At 51.7% G+C, this 21311-nt stretch overlaps 1 protein-coding gene across 3 annotated transcripts in view; it reads left to right on the top strand.

Annotated features, from left to right (window-relative positions):
• NDST1 (N-deacetylase and N-sulfotransferase 1) overlaps positions 1-20440 on the top strand; it is a 60222-nt gene extending 39782 nt beyond the window's left edge. For all 3 annotated transcript variants that reach the window (XM_077895892.1, XM_077895894.1, XM_077895893.1), the window contains exons 5-15: positions 859-1013; positions 1646-1831; positions 3537-3665; positions 4470-4652; positions 5636-5732; positions 6956-7079; positions 9182-9356; positions 11701-11871; positions 12536-12645; positions 14371-14473; positions 15458-20440. In XM_077895892.1, the coding sequence (XP_077752018.1) occupies positions 859-1013; positions 1646-1831; positions 3537-3665; positions 4470-4652; positions 5636-5732; positions 6956-7079; positions 9182-9356; positions 11701-11871; positions 12536-12645; positions 14371-14473; positions 15458-15577 (1553 nt within the window). In that variant the 3' untranslated portion in view covers positions 15578-20440. The remainder of the gene's footprint in view (positions 1-858; positions 1014-1645; positions 1832-3536; positions 3666-4469; positions 4653-5635; positions 5733-6955; positions 7080-9181; positions 9357-11700; positions 11872-12535; positions 12646-14370; positions 14474-15457) is intronic.
• Positions 20441-21311: the final 871 nt, after the last annotated feature.

The raw sequence follows: 21311 nt of genomic DNA, 5'->3' as shown, positions 1-21311 counted from the left end.
TTGGATTTGAAGAGCATTGCAGAAATATGTAGCATAGAATCAGAGAATGCCCTATAATTGTTCCTGCCCCAGAGATGGCCGTTGCCATTTCACTTTCAAGCCTTAAGGGTCAATGTTGAGGGTGTAGGTTGCCTGGTTCGTTGCCTTCCCTCCTGTTTTAGGCTCTCCCAAGTTCCTCACATGCTGCCCTTCTGGACGGAGCAAGAGGGAAAGACCCCTGAGTCGTCATCTATAGGAAATGTTCCCTGTAGCTGCCTTCTGTTTGGGTCACAGTGTGGAAAGCCTCTCTTGAGTTCTGGGAAAAACCCTAATACTCTGCAGTTGTGGGGAGAAAGGGTACAACATGGCACCAAAGCCAAATAGGACCAATACTGGGTCATCTGTATACATTTTTCACATTCTCGGCCCTCAGCCTATCAGAGGTAGTGTTAGTCACAGTATGAGACAGGATCAGACATCCCATATATATATACACAAATTGCTGCTCAGATTGTGAAGTAAAAGACAAATGGCAAATGGCCCAATAGGAAAGCAGGAATAGTATTAGAGAAGGCATGTGAGAGTTGGGAGAAACCTCTGGGATTGTTGTCTTTGAACCATGGATGGCATGCATGGGTCCCCAGGGCCCAGAGAAGAGAGCGACTTGGCCAAAGTCACCCGTTGAGTGAAGGCCATACTCTAGACCAGAACGCAGGGCCCTGGACCAGACGCTGCTCCCATGCTGTAGTTCAGGTACCCCTCCCTAGCAGCCCATGAGTGGGCTGTGCCCCAGTGCTCTGGTCCCCGGGCGCCAGCTCAGGCTGGAGAGCCTCCCGGCGGGTGGGCTGGGCTGAGCTGCCTGTGGTGCTCTGGTTGCAGGTACTGATGCTGAGGACGCCGGGGATGATCTGCTGCTGTCGTATGTGAAGGAGTTCTGGTGGTTCCCCCACATGTGGAGCCACATGCAGCCCCACCTTTTCCACAACCAGTCGGTGTTGGCCGAGCAGATGGCCCTGAACAAGAAGTTCGCTGTCGTGAGTAAGATTCTCTACAGGGCAGAGCTGGGTGGGCCAGGGGCTGGGCTGGGGGTTCCGGACTGCTGGCCTCTCGCTGCTTTTGCAGTTCCGTCTGACAGCATTTTGTTGACATCTCTATAGCCACTGTCTCTCTGAAGCCTCGCAGAGACCCCAAGAGGTGGTTGTTGATATTCTCACTTTTAGATAAGAAATTGAAGCTCAGGGAAGACCACGCCTGCTGGGAGGAGGTCCAGCCAGGCTCTGTCTCCCGGCCTGGGCCGGAGTGGGAGGCTCAGGAAAGCTGCAGCTGGTACTCAGAGAAGAGGGAAGGAGGCCCCAGTACGGGCTCAGCCTGGGCCCACCAGCCAATCAGAGGCCAAGAAAGGCAGGGAAAGCCCCTGTCCTGGCCCCTCACGACTGGGTGCTGGAGGGCATGGCCACAGGCGGTGCTGAGGGCCAAGAGCCCCCCAGCTCGGTCAGGTCAGGCCCTCCCTCCGATCGGGGGGCTCCTTTCCCTCCCCTCGCCTCAGCTTTCATCTGTAGCACCAGGGCAGTCTAGCCTCTGATTTCTCTCCCATTCTACAAAGTGGAAACAAGAGCCAGTGGGGGAGGACCCGCATACTCACCCAACCCTGGCTTCCTCTCCCCAGGAGCACGGCATCCCCACAGACATGGGCTATGCGGTGGCGCCCCACCATTCGGGGGTGTACCCTGTGCATGTACAGCTGTACGAGGCCTGGAAGCAGGTGTGGAGCATCCGCGTGACCAGCACAGAGGAGTACCCCCACCTGAAGCCAGCCCGCTACCGCCGTGGCTTTATCCACAACGGCATCATGGTGAGTGGGCCCCCGAGAGGCACAGGTGCGCACGCTGTCTGGGGAAGCACGGTTTTGGTGGATGGGTTAGGGGTTTCAGGCCAGGCTCTGCTGCCCCTGTCCGGCATCCAGGCTCTCCCCATTCCAGGGAAGGTGGGCTGCTGGTCTGGCCCTTTCATGAGCTCCTTTTTAGCTTTCATGATGGGGGATCAGGGGCTGATCCTTTTTAAAAGGGCCTCTGGGAACAGGCCTCTGTCTCGTTCATTTGCTTGTTTAAACATTTTTAATGAGCTTCTACTGTGTGTCTGACCCTTTTCTAAGCAGTGGGGATACAGAAGTGTACAGAACCAACAGAAGTCCCTGCCCTTGTAGGCCTGACATTCTAGTGGCAAGAGGCAGACAGTGTGCTCATAAAAGTGTGGCATATGTAACGCATGGTCAGATGGTGTGATGATGGGGCCATGGAGAAGAGTCAAGCAGGGAAGGGAGGTAGGGAGTGCCAGAGGAGAGCAGAAGCTATTTTAAATAAAGTGATTAGAGGGCACCTGGGTGGCTCAGTGATTGAGCGTCTGCCTTTGGCTCAGGTTGTGATCCCGGGGTCCTGGGATTGAGTTCCGCATCGGGCTCTGCAGGGAGCCTGCTTTTCCCTCTGCCTATGTCTCTGCCTCTCTCTGTGTCTCTCATGAATAAATAAAATCTTTAAAAATAAATAGATAGATGGTAGATAGATAAGGTGATTAGGCAGGGCCTTCTTAGGAATGAACCACGCTGCTATGTGAAGAAAAGTATTGAAGGCAGAGAAAACAAGTGCAAAGGCTCTGAGGTAGCCTGTGTGTTGAGGACCAACTAGGAGGTCAGTATGGCTGGAGGGGACAAAGTGGGAAGCAGGGAGACCAGTTGGGAGGCCACTTCAGTCTTCCAGATGAGAGAGTGGTGGCTCCATGAGGGTGTAATGTTGGGATGTGATCAGATTCTGGACTTATTTAGAAGGTTGGACCAACAGGATCTGCTGGTGAGGTGGATCTGTGGTGAGGTGGAGGTGGGGTGTGGGGGAGAGAGATGAGTCAGGATGACGCCAGGGTTGGCCTAAGCCACCAGAAGGATGAACTGTCGACAGTCCAGATGGGATATGTGTGGGAAGGCCAGATTTATGCTCTCATCTGTCCATCTATCCACGTGTCTGTCCATCCATCCATCCATGCATCCCTCCTTCCACTGGCCTCCTCAATATCAGGCATTCATATTTTCTCTGGGGATGAGGTGTGGTGACCAGACAAGCAAGTTCCCTGCTCTCTCGGAGGGCAGTTTTATGAGAGGAGACAGAGAATCAACAGTTAAACCAGTGTGTGACTGGGAGCGTTCCCAGGCAGGTTCTAACGCTGTGAGGGGGTTGCAAGTGTGACTGGGAGGACTGCTTTGCAGAAGGTCAGGGACCCTCACTGGGCAAACATTCTCGCTTGCCTATCTCTGTGACTTTTGGGCCTGCTCACTTTGTTACAGAGAATAGTGTTGAAGTATGTAAACTGGCAAGGGCCGTGAGCTCACTTGAGGGGATGTCGCAGGCTGCAGGAGGTCTATGGGGGAGAAGACCCCCAAGAGTGGGGGCTGTGTAGTCACACAAGAGGCTGCCTTTCTGAGGAGGTACCCTGGCCCTTCTCCTGAGGAAGGGTCTTCTACCTCCACCCATGGCTGGAGATGCCACAGCTCTCTCCTGCCCCATCCCCAGGTCCTCCCGCGGCAGACATGTGGCCTCTTCACACACACCATCTTCTACAATGAGTACCCTGGTGGCTCCAGTGAGCTGGACAAGATCATCAATGGGGGCGAGCTCTTCCTCACCGTGCTCCTCAATCCTGTGAGTGCTCCATAGCCCTTGGCTGGTGGTGAGGGGCTGGTGCTGGGCAGCTGTCTGTGGCCGAGGCTGGCTTTCCTGGGCCCGGGGAGAAGGGGTGGCAGCAGGTATGAGGGCTGGGAGTCAGGAAACCCACTCTGCACCCCTGGCTGTGGCCCTGCTCTGCTGCGTGACCTTGGGAAAAGAATCTGAGTTGTCTTTTCTTTTTCCTTTCAGAATCTCATACTTCAATGCAATAGTGTGAGCATTTTTGTCTGTGTTCTCTTTCCAGTCTTTGTGTATGTGTATAAATATATGGTTGTTATATGCTCATATACACGGTGAATCATCAATCTGTAAACTATATATATATATGTATATATATAATATATATTTTTTAAACTATTCATTTGAGCTTTCTGGCTCTCTCTTTCCTTATTTGTGAAATGGAAATAATGATTCATGCTTTAATAGTATTAAGTAGATACCAAGTGGTAATGTTATTCAGCTTTATGTGATAACTGAGTACTCCTGTCTTCCATGAACACCCCACCAAAAAATACAAAAGAACAACAAAATGACTGCACAGTAGGTCAGCTTCCTATTTCAGGGTTGTGATAGTCGGTGGTCCGTCAGCCCCTGGGTTCACCAGGCTGTGCCTTGGCCAAGGTCACACAGCGAGTTTGTTAACGGCCCCAGTGAACCTTGGACTGGTCATAGAGTGACTCTGTAAGCTGCAGCAAGACCAGAAGAGTCAAAAGTGGGGTGGGGCTGTGACCTCCAGATGCTGACCAGCTCTGTCCCCCCACCTCCCCTCCCCTGGAGCAGATCAGCATCTTCATGACACACCTGTCTAACTATGGGAATGACCGCCTGGGCCTGTATACCTTCAAGCACCTGGTGCGCTTCCTGCACTCCTGGACCAACCTCCGGCTGCAGACGCTGCCCCCAGTGCAGCTGGCCCAGAAGTACTTCCAGATCTTCTCCGAGGAGAAAGACCCACTCTGGCAGGTGGGTGGGTGGGGTGGTGGGCCGGGTGTCTTGTTGCAGAGATGGAATGCCCACCACTCGCAGGCACACATGCTAGATATGGGCTCGGGCCTTACCCCCTCGTGCTCTCTCTTGAGCGTAAACTCAGGTGCGCACTTGCTCACCAGCATGGGCACACTCACTTGTTCTCACACACACAGGTATGTATACACTTCCCACACAGACCCACGTGCATGCACACTCACACATACCTGAAAAAGGACTACAGAACTATATGTGAACATAGTATAGATCAAGTGCAGGTGAAAGCAACTGTATGGCCCGGTTAGACTCTTAGATCATCCTTTTTGTCCCTTCTCACACTAGTAGGCTCTGTACCATGGAAAGGGGGCTGATGGGAGGGTTTTGGCAGGCAGTTCTTGAAGAAGTCTCCCCTGGGGCTGTCAAAATCTGGAAACTGAAGCAAAGCTGGAATTGAAACAGTCTCATGCTTCAGACCAGGAGTCCATAAACCATGGCTCATGGGCCAAATCTGGCCTGTAATCGGTTTCTGTCAATAAAGTTTTATTGAAACCCATCCACACTCATTCTTGTATGTACTGTTTATGGCTGCCTTCATGCTGCAACAACAGAATTGAGTAGTTGTAACAGAGACCCGATAGTACCCCAGCCTCAAGTAGTTACTAAGCACTTACCAAAAGATTGACTGAACTATACAGAAAAAGTGTGCTGACCCCTGGTCCAGACACCAGCTTATCCAGTTAAACTCAACAAGGGCCCATGAGCTTCTGTTATGTGCTAAGCACTGGACTGAGTATTTTTCTGGGACTAACCAGAAGTGGTCCCTGCTTGCTGGCAGCTCAGTGTCCTGAGGTGGGGATATGTCAAGGACACATGTAGTTATTCCACCTGGTAGTACTGTAAGAACCATGTATCCATGTGCAATGAGAATCCATTCATTGGGTTTGCCCGTTCCCCCAACATTCCTTCCACTATTGTTTTAGGACCCCTGTGAGGACAAACGCCACAAAGACATCTGGTCCAAGGAAAAGACATGTGACCGCTTCCCAAAGCTCCTCATCATTGGCCCCCAGAAAACAGGCAAGTCTCTTTGCTCTTGGCCAGCATCCCCCACTGCCTGCTGTCTCAGCCATAGAATTTTGGGGACCACCTTGCCCTGGTTCTACTCCCCAACAATCTACCCCCTTTTCCCCAGGAAGTGAGAGTGAAGTTGGGATGAACATGAACTGCCTATCAGTATGGAAATGGGGAGGGGGTGGAGGTGGGTGTAGAATATTCCTGTCTGTCCTGAACCACAACCTTAGGGAGTTCTCTTCTTGGGAGTCTCTGAGTCTAGGCAAAGAAGCCCAGATCAGCTGTTCTGCACATTTGAGCAGTGCCAGGCAAAACTGGTTCAGTGCAAAGAGGACTGTAATCAATTAGTCATGTCTGCCAGAGGTGCAAGAGGGAGGAGTGGTGATATGGTTGCTAAGTATTTGCTGTCTAGACACGCTGTAAAGCATGACTGCGTAATCCCATTTTACAGATAGAAAACTTGAGGCTCAGAGAAGTTAAGTGACCTCCCCTGACACATTCAGTTAGAAAATGACAGATCTGAGTCTTGAACCCTTATCTCTCTGACCCCCAAACCTTATACTCTTAAGGAAACTAAACTCTATAGTCTCCTTCTCTTCCAAGACATCTCATTATGCCATACAAACCATAGACTCACACACAGGAAAGGAATCAATTCTCTAAAGGAGGGGGTAGGTTCTATACTGTCGAGTAAGGCAGAAAGTGTAGGTAAGGGAAGGATGCCCAGAAGAGAAGGCAATTGAGCCAAATCTCTTAGCTCTTCACGAATTTCACATCCACAGACTGCAGGGTCTGGGGCAACCTTTTCCCTGAGCTCCTCCCACATATCAGAGGACAGAGGCCCAGACCTGGAAACCATCTAGTTCTGAGATTATGAGATGATACTAATGAACTGGGCATGGCTTCTAGAGTACAGGGCTGGGAAGGATTCTGAGGCCAATTTCTTGTGTAGTGTTTAGAAATGCCATGATTGATTAGTGATGTCTACAATGGAGCCAGGAGTGGGAGGTGCCCACACCCATGCCCCGTATTTGCTGTCCTGGCTTTCGTAAAATTCTTTGGTTATATAGATGAAGAAACTAAGCCCCAGAGAAGGCAATGGACTTTCCCAGGATCTCCCAGTGAGTCATGGAGAGCTGGACACAGAACCCAGGATCTCAGACTCCCATCTTTGTGTTCTGGGCTGGGCCTTCCATCTGCCTTCCATCAGCTGCCTTCCATCCTTGCAGGCACCACGGCCCTCTACCTGTTCCTGGGCATGCACCCGGACCTCAGCAGCAACTACCCCAGCTCAGAGACCTTTGAGGAGATCCAGTTTTTTAATGGCCACAACTATCACAAAGGCATCGACTGGTGAGTGGCCCTTTCTGACCAGAGCTGGATGGGAAGGCTGTCATGGAGTCTGCCCTGGAGAAGGTCTTCTGTGGACACAGCAGGAAGCAGCTGGCACTTACTCTCACACAGCTAAAGTTCCTGTAAACAGGGACAAAGCTCAGTGACCCTTGAGTCATGATGTTGGAGCCTTGTCACAGGCGGGACATTTGATGAGGAAGCCCTTTGCCCTTTTTCATCACCTCCTGGGGTCAAAGACTGCTGGAAGTGAAAGCCAGCCCATCCCTTGCTTGCAGGAAAATAGTCTGAGTCCCAGAGGAGGCTAGGGACTTGCCCAAAATTGGGGACAGAGTTGGGGACAGAGCAGGGGCTAAGATCCAAGTGTTCTCACCCTGAGAGCTGGCTGAACTTTGTCTGACCACGGAGCAGGAGGTGTTCTTGTGAGTCCTTCAGAGGCGGCTTACTAGCCTTTGAGGAGTTGCCAGAGGAGGTGGTGGAAATTGCAGCTTCCCCACCAGAGCCTGTCACCCAAGGATATGGAGGGGCGGCTTCATGGGGACAGTTTTACACTCCACTTATTTCAATTTGCATCTTTCTCTACTATTCACCTCTTTTTAGCCTATACGTGTATTACTCTTCTTTATTATTTTCATGTCAGTAGTTTACCTGGGTAGAGAGATTAGAGAGATTATGGGCATTCTTCTGTTTGTTTGTATTTTTCTATACTTTTTTCTCTCTCATTTATCTATCATCTGCCTACCTAGATGCCTACCTGTCTGTATCTCTAATATGTCTACTATCTCTTGTCTAAAACCAGTGTAGCCAGGTGTATCACTGGAAGTCACCATCTCTCAGATTTTAGGGAGGTAGTATGCTAGGACACTATACATTTAGCAACACTTCCAGCAGCACCCCATTAGCAGGTGCCCCACTAGCAAGTACATGCGCTAATATGTCTATAGAAAAGTCTGTGAATCCTTCCTCTAAGATTAATACATCAAGTTTTGCTGCCAAATGGCTTTGCTATAAACTTGAGGGGGAAAGCTTCTGTTTTTAGAGCTTTCTCAATTTAGGTATCACAAACAATGGACTGTGGGCATACAGATGCTATTTCATAAAGAAAATTCAGAAATACACCTGAAACTAATGTAACACCATATGTTAATTAGCTGGGATTTTAAAGAATAATAAATAAGAAAATTCAGACATAGGAGAGAGCGAACAATTCCTCAGCTCCATTCCCGAGATTTTGATTTTGTAGATAGGTGTAGGGTGGGGTGAGGAATCTCCGAAGCCCCAAGGTGGTTCCGATAAAGGGGTTCCTGGTACCTCCCTAGAGTAGCCCTGTCTCCCAGGATATAGTAGGGATCCTACACCCTTACCTAAGGTGGGCCAGCAGCCTTTGGCTTCCATGAACCCCTGAAGTTGTACCACTATTTTGCATGAGTAGGTGCCCCTGGGAGGCTCTGGAGTGTTCATTTAGCTTTCCGAAATGAGCCAAAGGATTGGTGTGGAAGTCACTCTGGGTGGGATATGGGAGGCTCATCTGGAAAACCGTCAGGCTGATCCACATGAGGCCAGTGGAGAAGTGTGGCTGGCCGAAAGTGACACACCCACACACCCTATTCCCCCACACCCCCCACCCCTGTCTCCTGGTCCACAATGACAGTGTTGAAAGCGCCATCCTAGATCAGGAAAGAAATCCTGTACTCTAGAGGCAAGACAGGGCACCCCTCAGGTCCATGCTGGCTCTTCCTAGGGTCAGAGGTGTCCCAGTTCTCCTCCTAGAGGCAGTGAGTTGAGGCCCTATCACTTTAACTGGGAACATCTGGTTTAGGATTCAAAGACGCTCCACACTGACCCCATCCCATATTTTTACAACTCATATCACTTCTATAAGTCTTCACATCCTCCTGACTCCAAAGTACCCCCTGAAAAGCGTTGGATTCGAAAAAGTGGTCATCCATCTAGAATCCCTGCCTGAAGCAGGTCCTTGGGATTAATGCGCCCTGCTTGCTTTCTGAAATGCTACCCCCACCGACCCTCACCCTCTCATGATGCGTTCCTCGGACCCCCTTCTCATGAGTCTTGCCTGTGAGCTCTTCTCTCTGGGCTTCCTGCAGGTACATGGAGTTCTTTCCTATCCCCTCCAACACCACCTCCGACTTTTACTTTGAGAAAAGCGCCAACTACTTTGATTCGGAAGTGGCGCCCCGGCGGGCAGCTGCTCTGTTACCCAAGGCCAAGGTCCTGACCATCCTCATCAACCCAGCGGACCGGGCCTATTCCTGGTACCAGGTGAGCCGGGGCTGGGGCGGAGCCCTGGGTAGGGGCATGGGGCTCTGTCCACAACTCAGTTACTCATGTGTTCATTCAGCAGGTGTTTACTAAGCACCTACTGTGGATCAGCCCTAAGCTAGGCTTCTGGAATGGGGTGGTGGGTAAGACCAGAGTCCTACCTCCACAGTGCTTCTAGCCTAGTAGAGGAGACAGGTGGAAATCCACGTTGCATCCCAGCCTACAGTTACCTACTTACCCTGCCAGCTTCACTGGGGGTTCCGCCTCTGATTCTGACACCAACAAGAGGTGGAAGCTCGTTCTACCTTGATGAAAGTGAGATTTGGTGAACAGTGATCATACTAACTGGCCTCCTCGCTAGATTCTGGGTGGGGTGAGGGTAGGGATTCAGAGAAGGATAAGGCATAGGACTCCCCATTTATAGTAGAGGATGCAAACACCTGATCAGATAAAGAAGTTACCTGACTCTTGTCTGTGCTAGAGAGGGTATGACTCCTAACTCCTACTTGACTATGTAAGAACTAGAAGTTTCTTTAACTTCAATGACCTGACTTAATTTCATCTGAGCACCATTCTACTAGGCTTATGGAAAATCCTAGGCTCAGGCCTTCTGGGGGTTTCCTACCCTGCCTGCCAATCTTCCTGGCTTTATGATCCAGTGCCAGGGTATAGGGGGAAGACCTCCTCAGTATGGCCACTTTCAGCACCTCCCTGCCACCCTCTGAGCCTGTCACTTCTTCTCCGGAGCCTCACTGCTGTCCACAGTGCCGGCAGGGGGCCGGGTACAGACCCTACTTGCTCTCTTCTCTCACTGCCCACCCGGAGCTGTGTGTGAGCGTGGAGGCTCAAGAGTGACCCCTGCTGGGCAGGCTCCTGGTCTCTGGATGCCAAGGGCCTGTGGCATTATTGTAGGTGCTTCAAACATGGCATTTGCCCCTTTCTGGCTCTTTTCTTGTCCTGTCTTAGTCTGTTTGGACGGCCATAACAGTATGGACTGGGGGCTTAAACAAGAGGTTTATTTCTTACAGTTCCGGAGGCTAGAAGTACAGGATCAGGGTGCCAGCGGATTTGGTTCCTGGTGACATGGCTCTTCCTGACTTTTATTTATTTATTTTTTTTTATTTTTAAACATTTTTTTATCTATTTATTATAGTCATACAGAGAGAGAGAGAGGCAGAGACACAACAGGCAGAGGGAGAAGCAGGCTCCATGCACCGGGAGCCCGATGTGGGATTCGATCTGGGTCTCCAGGATCGTGCCCTGGGCCAAAGGCAGGCGCCAAACCGCTGCGCCACCCAGGGATCCCTCTTGCTGACTTTTAAACAGTTGCCTTCTCACTGTGTCCTCACAAGGTAGAGAGGGAGAGGGAAAGGGAGAGAGAATGCAAGCATGAGAGAGGGAGAGCACCCGCTCTCTCTGGTGTCACTTCTTTTTTTAAATACTTTATTTATTCATGAGAGAGACACAGAGAGAGGCAGAGGCACAGGCAGAGGGAGAAGCAGGCTCCATGCAGGGAGCCCATGTGGTACTCGATCCCAGGACCCCGGGATCATGCCCTGAGCCAAAGGCAGACGCTCAACCGCTGAGCCACCCAGGTGCCTTCTGGTGTCACTTCTTGTAAGGGCACTGACCTCATCATGGTGGCCCAACCATCATGACCTCAGCTACCTCTGATTATCTCCCAGGCCCCACCTCCAAATACCATCATATTATGGGTTAGGGCTTCAGCATATGAATTTTGGGGAGGGGACACAAAGAGTTAATCCATAAAGGACAAATTCTCACTTTAGTGTAAAAGGCTCTTAAGTCCTTTCTAATGTTGCTAAGCTCTACTTTCAACGAAAAGAGTACAAGCTGTGAGCTCAGGACCTAGAGCAGACATTGATGTCTGGCTGGCATTTGAGAACATTGTTTTATTTTTATTGTATTTATGAATGGTTACCTTCCTTATGTGACAACTGATTCTGGTTTTCTGTTTATGGAGGCGATAGTGAGTTTGATTTTGAAATAAGTTTTATGTGAATAAGAGAGATGAGTCAATATAAATCAAAGTACGTTGACATTGGCAACACAGGTGGCTTGTGGGGGTGGCAGAAATAGGAGAGGCAGTGAGTGGATGACCCACATTTGGAAACTCTGATCCAATCCAACTCCCATCTTGCAAAGATGGAAAAACTCAAGCACTCAGGGACCATGACTCTCTGAAGTCAAAGAGGATGAGAGGCAGATCCGGGTCTTGAACTGAGGGCTCCAGTCCTGGGTCTTCTGGCCATTTCACAGCTGCGGCCTCAAGACCTTTGTGCCTTCCATGTGGTGTACTGACCGTCCTGTCCCTTCCCCGTAGCACCAGCGCGCACACGATGACCCAGTGGCCCTGAAGTACACCTTTCACGAGGTGATCACGGCTGGGCCCGACGCGTCCTTGAAGCTGCGTGCCCTCCAGAACCGCTGCCTGGTCCCCGGCTGGTACGCCACCCACATCGAGCGCTGGCTCAGCGCCTTTCATGCCAACCAGGTAGCCACCTGTCCCGGACCCTTGGGAGGGCACTCACAGCTCTGGCTTGTGACAGCTAGCAGAGAGCTACAAATCTCTTTTGTCAGCCACGGGGCCAGAAATGCCCTCATTGGCCAGCTAGACCTTTGGGGTCTTTGAAAATTTCATTTGTGTTTATCCCAAGGCTGATGGATGAGAATCCCCTCAGCCCTTGTCCCATCATAACAGGTTCTGTGTCCCTAAGGGGCCCCTGAAAGTCCCAGGATAGGCTACCTTCCTGGGAAGGGTGTGGTGACTTAGAGAGAGCCTGATCCAGGAGGTAAGCAGGGCCAGATCACATGAGGCATTTTAGGGAAAGCCTTGGAGGGTTTAGGTAGGAGAGTGATGTTGGGCCAGAGGCTTGGAGGGAGGCAGAGAGGGATATGGTAGGATTGTGAGGGGCAGACAGGATTGGGGTGATAGCTACATCTCTAGGAGAGGGAAGCTGGCAGAGAGCAGGGAGTTGGATTGTGGAAGCCTGAGGTGTGGGGACTGCTCAGAAGTGGAAGAGGAGGCGGAGGCTGTAGAGTGAAGAGTCCCCAATTTGTACCGTGGCTGCTGACCAGGAGACTGGGAACCTCTTCGCCACTAACGTGAACACTGGAGTGAACACAGATCATCCTTTTCCCTTTTCTCTTTTCTCCAGATTCTGGTCCTGGATGGCAAACTGCTGCGAACAGAACCTGCCAAAGTGATGGACACAGTGCAAAAGTTCCTTGGGGTGACCAACACTATTGACTACCACAAAACCTTGGCGTGAGTATTGCCTTGGCTTTTCAACAGGGTGATTTTCTGAGCAAGCACCTGGACCAAAAAGCCAAAGTCTTGAATGATGGTGGGAGAGACACAGATAAATTAGAGTTAGCGAGTGTTAGAAAGTGTGTATGTTCCTGATGGCTGTTTAGCAGAAAAGCTAATATTAATATGGTTTGAGTCACATTAACAAAGGTATCAATTCAAGAAAAAAAGAGGTGATAAATATGTGAGTTCCACCTCTGGGGTTTTCTTTTCAGTCTGTCCTGAACATGTTCAGAATCTTTTATGGAAGTAAGTTAGATTAACATTAAGCTGCCCCAGTTCCCACAAGGGTTTCTTAGCATTAGATTATGATCTAAATATAATTTCAGGAAAAGGAAACTATAAATATTGTCAATGACTGATAATCCCACTCACTCAGAACCTGGTACAAGCGCACTGGGAATGCCCTTCCAAGATGAGTAGAGGCCAACCTGTGTTGCAAGAGCTCAGGGCCGGGGAGTGGTGTCTCCTAGTGCCATATTATATGGACAGGTGACTCATGCAGCTGAATAGGGAAGGGGGGTCTCAAGAGGGAGGAAAAGAGTCACCTTCCCTGGCTACCTTCTTGAGAAAGTCATGCAGCAAGAATGTTCCCTTCTCACTATCTTGGAAGTTGAAGGTGAAAAAGAGAAACAGTCCTTTCTTTTACCTTGATGCAGACAGGAGCAACAGCTAAAGGTGTTGGGCTATGGTATCAGAGATGCCTGGTTAGGATCCCAGACCCATTACTTCTTTAACTGTGTGACCTTGGACAAGTGTTTTAGCCCCTTCAGACCTCACCTTCCTCATCTGCAAATTGGGGATAAAGGTGATAGATAACTCCTACCTCCCAAGGGTGACTGTATTGAATGAGGCATGCGTGTGCAGCTCTTAGCTCAGTGCCTGGCATGTACTGATGCTCAAAAATTATCATCTTCATCATCATCATCACCATCATCTTCTTCCTCCTTTATGCCTACCCTGTGACCCATTCAGAAATCCCTGTCTCCCACACCTGCCAAATGTGAATTCTGTTTTTCTGGCTGTCCTCACGCCCAAGAAGCTCCTACTGGTTCCTGATCTGGGGTGGAATTCTGATGCCAGTGTGCCTCCCCTCTCCTTGGCGGCTTCAGATCTCATCTCCTCCCACAAAAAACCTTTGACTTCCAATCCTGAAGGCAGTCTTGCTCTGTCACTTCTGAAATTTACTCCCAAAGCTAAAACTTCCCAGTGATGGACATGCTTAAGTACAACTGCAGACACTGCATTTCTTGAAAAATAGATAATTTATTGAAACACGCACCCAGAAAATACCACGAAACTTTTTTCCCCTTTTGGGTTCTTGGGTGAAAAACGTTGCTCGGCCCTGAGTAGGAGAATGCTCAGGGAAGATTTCCCCATATCCTGAAGGATGGCACGTGTTCGTGTTGTGGGGTTGCTAAAGGGACTTGGGCTGACCAGCCAGAACAAGAAGAGATTCAGAGCATGCAAGCTGTCTTCGGCGAGGAAGAAGGGGGCAGGCGGGTTTAGTGTAGCCCATGGGCAAACCCCAGCCCCACACATCCATCTATCTGTGGGTTCCAGAGCATGCTTAGGAGAGTGGGTTTCATGGTCTAGGCACTGCCACTCTGTGAACATTGCCTTCAGGTTGGAAGCGGATGGGCTGGACCAGCTCCCATCCACAGGCTTTCCCCACCTCCACAGGTTTGATCCAAAGAAAGGATTTTGGTGCCAACTGCTTGAAGGAGGAAAAACCAAGTGTCTGGGCAAAAGCAAGGGCCGGAAATACCCAGAGATGGACCTGGATGTAAGTGGACACACTGCCTGTGGCAGCTGGATCACTGGAGGGGCTCCCTGACTGGCGGGGATTCAATCTCCCCTTTACCCTGCACCCAGCACCTTAATGGCCTTGGCATTCCTTGGCATGCATGTGGAGCAAGGGGGGAGCATGGAGTTCTTTTTTTTTTTTAACTTATTATTTTTTAATCTTTTTTAAAAAGATTTTATTTATTTATTCATGAGAGACAGAGAGAGAGAGAGAAAGAGGCAGAGACATAGGTAGAGGGAGAAGCAGGCTCCATGCAGGGAGCCTGATGTGGGACTTGATCCTGGAGTCCCAGGACCTGGACAGAAGGCAGGCGCTCAACCGCTGAGCCACCCAGGGATCCCATTGGATGGGGTTCTTAAAAGGAGGGAATATCAGCTGGGACATGCAGGTTAGAAATGATTTAGTCAAGTGAGTATTTATTACCTTGTGCCTGGGGCTGAATGCTGTGGGCTTTGAGGATGAATGGGGCATGTTCGTTGCCTTCAAGGGACTCTTAGTCTAGGAGGGAAATAGGTCACACACACCCATAAGAATACAAGACAGGCAGTAAGAGAGTCGCGCTCGCGTGCTAGGGGAACTCAGAACGCAGAGGTGCTCCTTGTGGCTGGGAGGGACTCTGGAGTCGGGGTGCAAGGACAGGGCAGCATTGGGACCGAGGCTGGAGGGCTGGGTGTTCTCGCAGGAGACAATGGCACGTCCAACGTCCAACGATGGAGGAGTCACACGCTGTGACTTTCAATTGTCCTGATGTTAATCGATTCCCCCTTGTCTCCCCATCACAAGGATTTTGACCTTGTGTCCTGCTATACAGGAGTTTTCTTTCAGAGGCCACCTTTTTGAAGAAGATGGTGAATAAACTATAGGTGGGTGGGTGGGCGCTGACAGAGTGGTGGTTTCACAGAGAGGGGGGATCCCCCTCGGATCCGCGCCTCACCGAGACCCGAACTTTCCTTCCCGTTCCAGTCCCGTGCCTTCCTGAAGGACTATTATCGGGACCACAACATCGAGCTTTCCAAGCTGCTGTACAAGATGGGCCAGACCCTGCCCACCTGGCTGCGGGAGGACCTCCAGAACACCAGGTAGCCACGGCCGCCACAGCCAGACTGAACGTTTGTGCCGGCCTGGACGGCCTGCCGCACGCTGAGCCAGACTGACCCGCAGGGTGGGGAGCTGGGCCTGGGCTGGCCGAGCACTTAGGAGCAATACTCAGCGGAGGCCCAGGCAGGGCCAGGAGAAGAGGCCAGGCGGGTCCGCAGCGCCTCAGAGCATCCAGTGCTGGGTCTGGGGCCTCCAGGACCTCCCTGGCCACCAGAGGTCCATTCCGTTCTCGGCCCTCCCTGTTGGTGGAAGGGCCGCTTCCTGGTAGGAGGGAGTCTGCGAGACTCCTTTTCTGTCCCTCACTGTGTTCTACCAACCACGCCCTCCCCTTCACCCCGTCAGCCCCTGCCCCGGCAGGGTGTCCCCTCAGTATTAGCTGCCATATGTTCCCTGTCCTCCAGACAACAGGGGGAGGAGCCCCACGGGGCTTTTTGCCAAACAGGGGAGAGAGAGGGGCCGCTTCCCCGAGTGTTTCGAGCCAGGCACTTCGGAGGGGTCAGCTGGGTACCCAGAGTCACGAGGCTGGATGTGGGGGTGGCAGCCTCTACACACATTCTGGTTAATCCCTTCCCATCTCACCTGCTCTTTGGAGGAAAGAATCGCTGAGTCCTACAGCATCGACCCAGTCCTCAGGGCCTTCGTCGGGACCCTGGGGCGCTGCCGTGCCATCGGACCCCGAGACCCAGGCCTCCTTACCCCTGTTCCTCACCCTGGGATAGGACGTGTGGTATTTCCTGTGGTAAAAGGCTGAGGCGGTTCAGGAGTCTGCCAGTATCCATGTCCCAATGTACATATGTCCTCCCCATGCCCACCCCCAACCTTGGCCCCTGGCAGACCCTGGGCAGAGTGGGTGAGCCTGCCACCCACGCCTTTGCCCCAGCTACCTGTGGCCAAGGGCTCCTCGAGACCCACCCCCATTAACCCCCCAAATACTAAGAAGCTAAAGTATTTTAATATTTTGTTTTTTTTTTTTTCTTGGTGCCAGAGTTTATACCCTGGGTGCTGGGGTCGCACTGTGTTATATATATATATAATGTGTATATATATATATTATATTTTTTTTGGTTGGGTTTGTTTTTAATTCAGTTGTACAAAATGGTGGCAAGCCCCAGTGTCCTATCTCAGTGCTAGAGAACGGGATGGCAGGGAGGGGAGGGTGAGGTGCCCCTGGAAGAGGTCTCTGTTCCCTCCCCAAGTGTCGTGGCTGCCCTGGGGCTTCTGCAGCTGAACAGAGGTGGTGAGATGTGCAGGGAAGACCTACTCTCTCCAGGAAACCTGGCTCCATGAAGCGCAGTGACCCTGGAGGAACTTCGGCCAAAGGAAACAGCAGGGCTGGGGTGGGAGGCTGGGGGCCAAAGGCAGGCCTGTCCCCTCCCCCTCACATGGTGCTAGGTTGGGAGCTGCCCTGGGAGCTGGGCTGCCCACTGGGACCCACAGAGCTGTCTCCAGGCCCCCTGCAGACCATGGGATCTCGGGGCTGTCTTCCGGTTAGGGTCTGCTCCTACCCCCTCCATTAACAATGTGAAGTGACTAAGGCTGGGCGCCTCTCCCCAGCCCCTCCCACTGCCAGTTCAGCTTCCAGCCGACATCCAGGAAACCCTTTCTGGAGAGCCTTGTCTTGTGCAGAAGACTCTAGCATCTTGGGGCTGGAAGGGTCCTTTGATGGGTATGGAAACAGGTCCAGAAAGGCGAGGCGGCCTCTCGGGCCAAAGTCTCGGAACTGGGTGCGAGCAGGGCCGAGAATTGAACTCGAGGCTCCTGATTCTGAGTCCAGTGCTCTTCTTCCAATGCCACACTGCCTCTGAGCCCATCCTGGGGACCCTGCTCTGTGCCAGGCTCCTGTCTCTCCCTCAGTCACCCCCGTGGTCATTCCAGGATAGGGGACAAACCACTCCTTCCCAGCCAGGGTGCCTTTGAGCCTTCTCAGTTCCTGGTCTGCGTGTGCAGTCCTGCCTTGCTCTCCCTGAGAGGTCCTCCCCCGTCTGCACGGGGCTGGCTCTGTCTGACCTCCGAATTCGTCCCCTTGCCTCAAGTTCTTTGCCAGCGGTGGAGAAGAAAGGCGAGTACTCAGTGGGACAGCTGCATGTGGGTTCATGGTCTCCCGAGGGAAGCCTTCCCATCGTGCTTCTCATCGGGGCCTTTGAGCCTGAGAGCCCAGTGTCAACCCCGCAGGGGATGAGGAACAGAGTGTCTGGGGACAGGGTGGCATGCCTGCTTGTACACTCGGGAAGACTTGCCAGTGCCGTGGAACCAGACTCACAGAATGGGGCAGCGACTTCCATAGTGCAAACCCCGGGCCTCATCTCCCGTCTTCTGGTGAAGGGCTTGGGCTCTGTGGCCTGTGCAGACCTTACAGCTCCCTCTGTGTCTGGACACCTGCCCCCATCTCTGGGAGTTCAGAATGGCTGGTGGGCGAGGAGCTCCATTTCTCTTTGCCTCTGGCCCGAGGAAGGAGCAGGCAGGTTTGAGACCCCATGGGAGTAAAGGAAATATTGGAGAATGTTGTACGGGCCCTTCTGGGAGGCTGGGGTCTTGACCTGCCACATGTTCTATGTCTCTGTGGTCACTGCTACTTATTCCCTTCCCACTAATGAATCTTGCTCGTGGACCCACTGCCAGGACCTGTAGATATTGGGGTGGGGGGACAGACATATCCCTCTAGGGGCTCAGCTTCTGAGCACACAGATCCTCCTCATGAGAGGGGCAAACCAGAGGGCAGTGGGTACAGCATCTCTGCATCTTCAATGTTCACTAATTCACTGTACTTGGCCAAAAAAAAGAGAAAGAGAGAGAAACAGCTTAAATCATGTAGTAGTCTCCACCATCCATTCTCTCGTGCCTCCCATGAGCCTTTGCCTGGGGCGGGCACAGGTAGGATGGTCTCCTGCAGCTGCCTCAGTTACTCGGTGTTCTAGAACTGCCCGTCATGCAGGCATCTCGTGCTTGGAGCATGAGTTTAAAGATGGGCCTCTCTCAAGCCTGTGAGTAGAGCAGCCAGTGCCTCTGGGGCCCAGCTGAGGAGCAGCCATCTGTTCCCAATGAGGACAACTAGGCTGACCCCCAGAGATTGGTGGCCTCAGTAGGAGCAATCCCCTTGGGTTCGTTATTGAAAGAGCAAGTGAAAACATGTTGTACCAATTATTTTATTATGAACGTTCACTCTCCTCCATCTAGATTTAAAATGAACATTTTGCCACATTTGGTTTCTCACTCTCTGTATTGTTTTTTCCGAGAATTAGTTTAAAAATAAGTTGCACATACCACGAGACTTGACCAAAATGCCTCCACCTGCATCCCCTAAGAGTTAGGACATCGTCCTACGTATTGGCCTGTATCACACCCAAGACAACAGTGATTTCCTAAGAACAGCTGCTATTCAATCTATATTCGCTGTTCCCCTCAGATAACTTTTACACCTGGTTTTGGAAGCAGGATCCAATCTAGGTGCATACGTGACATCTTGTAACTTTGGTTTTCGTTCAATCTCTTAAATGCTGAAAAGTCCTCTCTCTGCTCGCTTTGGTTTTTTAAATGATGTTATTTCTGAGGAGAGCAGGCCTGCTGTCCTGTTGAAGTCCCACATTCTGGATCTGGGTGATCATTTCTTCATAGTGTCACAGAATACATCTCTCCAGCCCCTGTCTTGTCAAGGGTTATTTAGGCTGTGTGGATTTCTGCCTTTTGTGCTGACTTTATAACTTCGCCCCAGCCTGAGATGCCCCTCTACCATCCCCTGTACCAAGTGCCAAACCAACATGAGGGCTAGGTGGAGCTCTGGGAGCTCAGGGGAGGCAAGGGAGGCACCTGTTGCAGCTGGCCTGGGCCCCTCTAGAAGGAGGAGGCTGGGCTGGCAGTGCTGGGCCTCCTGGGAAGGAGATGCCTCTGGCTCAGGAGAGCCTCTGCTGCCCCTTCTGATCCTGGCAATGGACCACAGGGCACAAATAGCATCTCTTTCTCTCTCTCTCTTTCTCTCTCGTGGCCTCCTGGTTTTTACTTCCTGGAGGCCAGTGGTCTGTGTGCACTGGAACAGAGCCAGGCCCCTGGGATGTACCAGGGAAGGGCCTCACTGGGGAACTGCCTCTCCCAAGCTGTGGTGTAAGGAGAAGAGCCCTGGGCCGGAGGCAGGAGATGTGAAATTTTGTCCCAACTGGGTACAATTAGTAGCTGCGTGATGGTTTTCCTCCCAGGGCCTTGACCTCCCCATTTGTAGAATGAACAGGTGAGGCTAGAGCAGAGGTTTTCCAATGTTAAAGAAGAAAGCAGGTCTGCTTTAGCTGAAGGGAGGGTGGAGGGCCCAGACCCCGTCCTCTAGGCAATGTTGGGTGCCTGGTTTGCAGCCCTGGGCTGGCTGCTCCCCAGGGCCTGCCCTTGCCAGCTCAGGCAGCCAGAGATTTTTTTTTTAGTTCCCACAAAGGGTGGACATGGGCTTTATGAGGGGTCAATGTCAAGGGCCTAGGGAGACTCTGGCTGTGTTTTATCCTAATAAGTTCATCCTCCTTCTCTCCTTCCTCTCCCTGGCCCTTGAGGAGAATGAAGGAGGAGAGGGTTTTCTATGACTGTGCTAGCTTTTATTATCAGCAAGAGGGCTCCTTTTGTAATTTGTGCATGAAATTCATGTCATTTCCTGGGGAGAGGAGAGGGCTGCCTGGAGAGGGTGGGGGGCACGCTGGGGGAGCAGACAGGTTTCCTTCCCTTGTGGGGGTGGGGAGGGGGAGAGAGGGGGTGCTACCCAGCTCACCTGATCAGGGCTCTCAAACCAGCCGTTTTGGGTTGTGTTAAAAGTGGGAACCTTCCTCCATTAATGTACAATCTCGAACTAACTGCTAATAAAGTGGGGTTCTATTTGTACACACTGGTCATGTCTGTCTGTCTGAACTTTTCGAACGACCTGCCGGGGAGGGTGGAGGTAGGGAGGTTTAGACCACAGGCAGTCTGGCCACCCCTGGGTAGTGGTGGTGGGGGTGAGGGATAAATCATCTTGTTCCTCAGTTTCCCTCGTCTTTCAGGGGTATGTAAGAAGTTGGACTCAGTGCCTATTCCAGGAGAATTTGCTTAAAATGCAGATGCCTGGGCTGCACTTCCAGAGAGTCATTTCTGACATGTGGGGTAGGGCCCAGCCATCTGCATTTTAGCCTCTCCATGCTGAGGCACCCCACTGTGGGAAACCCTGGCTTTGACCCATCAGTCCTACAGATTCTAATTAATTCAGAGCCCCGCCATCCGAGGAACCAAATCTTTAGCTAAAGTACATGACTCTAGCCCTCCTAGCCTGAATGAGGGCCAAGCTTGAGATTTGGTGGACGGGGCAGAGCAGAGAGGCCCCAGTCTCCTGTCTGCCACACAGACCTCTGGACCCTGCTCCCTCAGAACCCTCTGTGAAGCTTTCAAACAATGTAAATTGCTGGGCTCTCCGAAATCCACTCATTCAGAACCTCTGGGAGTGGGACCCAGCAAAGTGCATCTTAACAAACTCCCTGATACACAGGAAGGTTTGGGAATGCTGAACCGGGCCACTGAGTGCGAGCCAGAGAAGGTCCAGAGGAACGTGGACAGCTGCTGAGGGGCGTGTGAGGACACAGCTGGGAACAACTCAATGCACGAGGGCAGTGCTTGCAGAGACTTTTACGGTTTGTCAGCTGTGTACCAGGGAGCTTGGTACAGGTCATGTGGCATCACCAACAGTATATGGCTGGAGGGTGTGTTAATGGGAGCAGTTCCA

Source organism: Canis aureus, chromosome 4 (genome assembly GCF_053574225.1).
Source record: "Canis aureus isolate CA01 chromosome 4, VMU_Caureus_v.1.0, whole genome shotgun sequence".
In the NCBI taxonomy this organism is placed as follows: Eukaryota; Metazoa; Chordata; class Mammalia; order Carnivora; family Canidae; genus Canis; species Canis aureus.
This window is presented reverse-complemented; position numbering and strand designations above follow the sequence as displayed.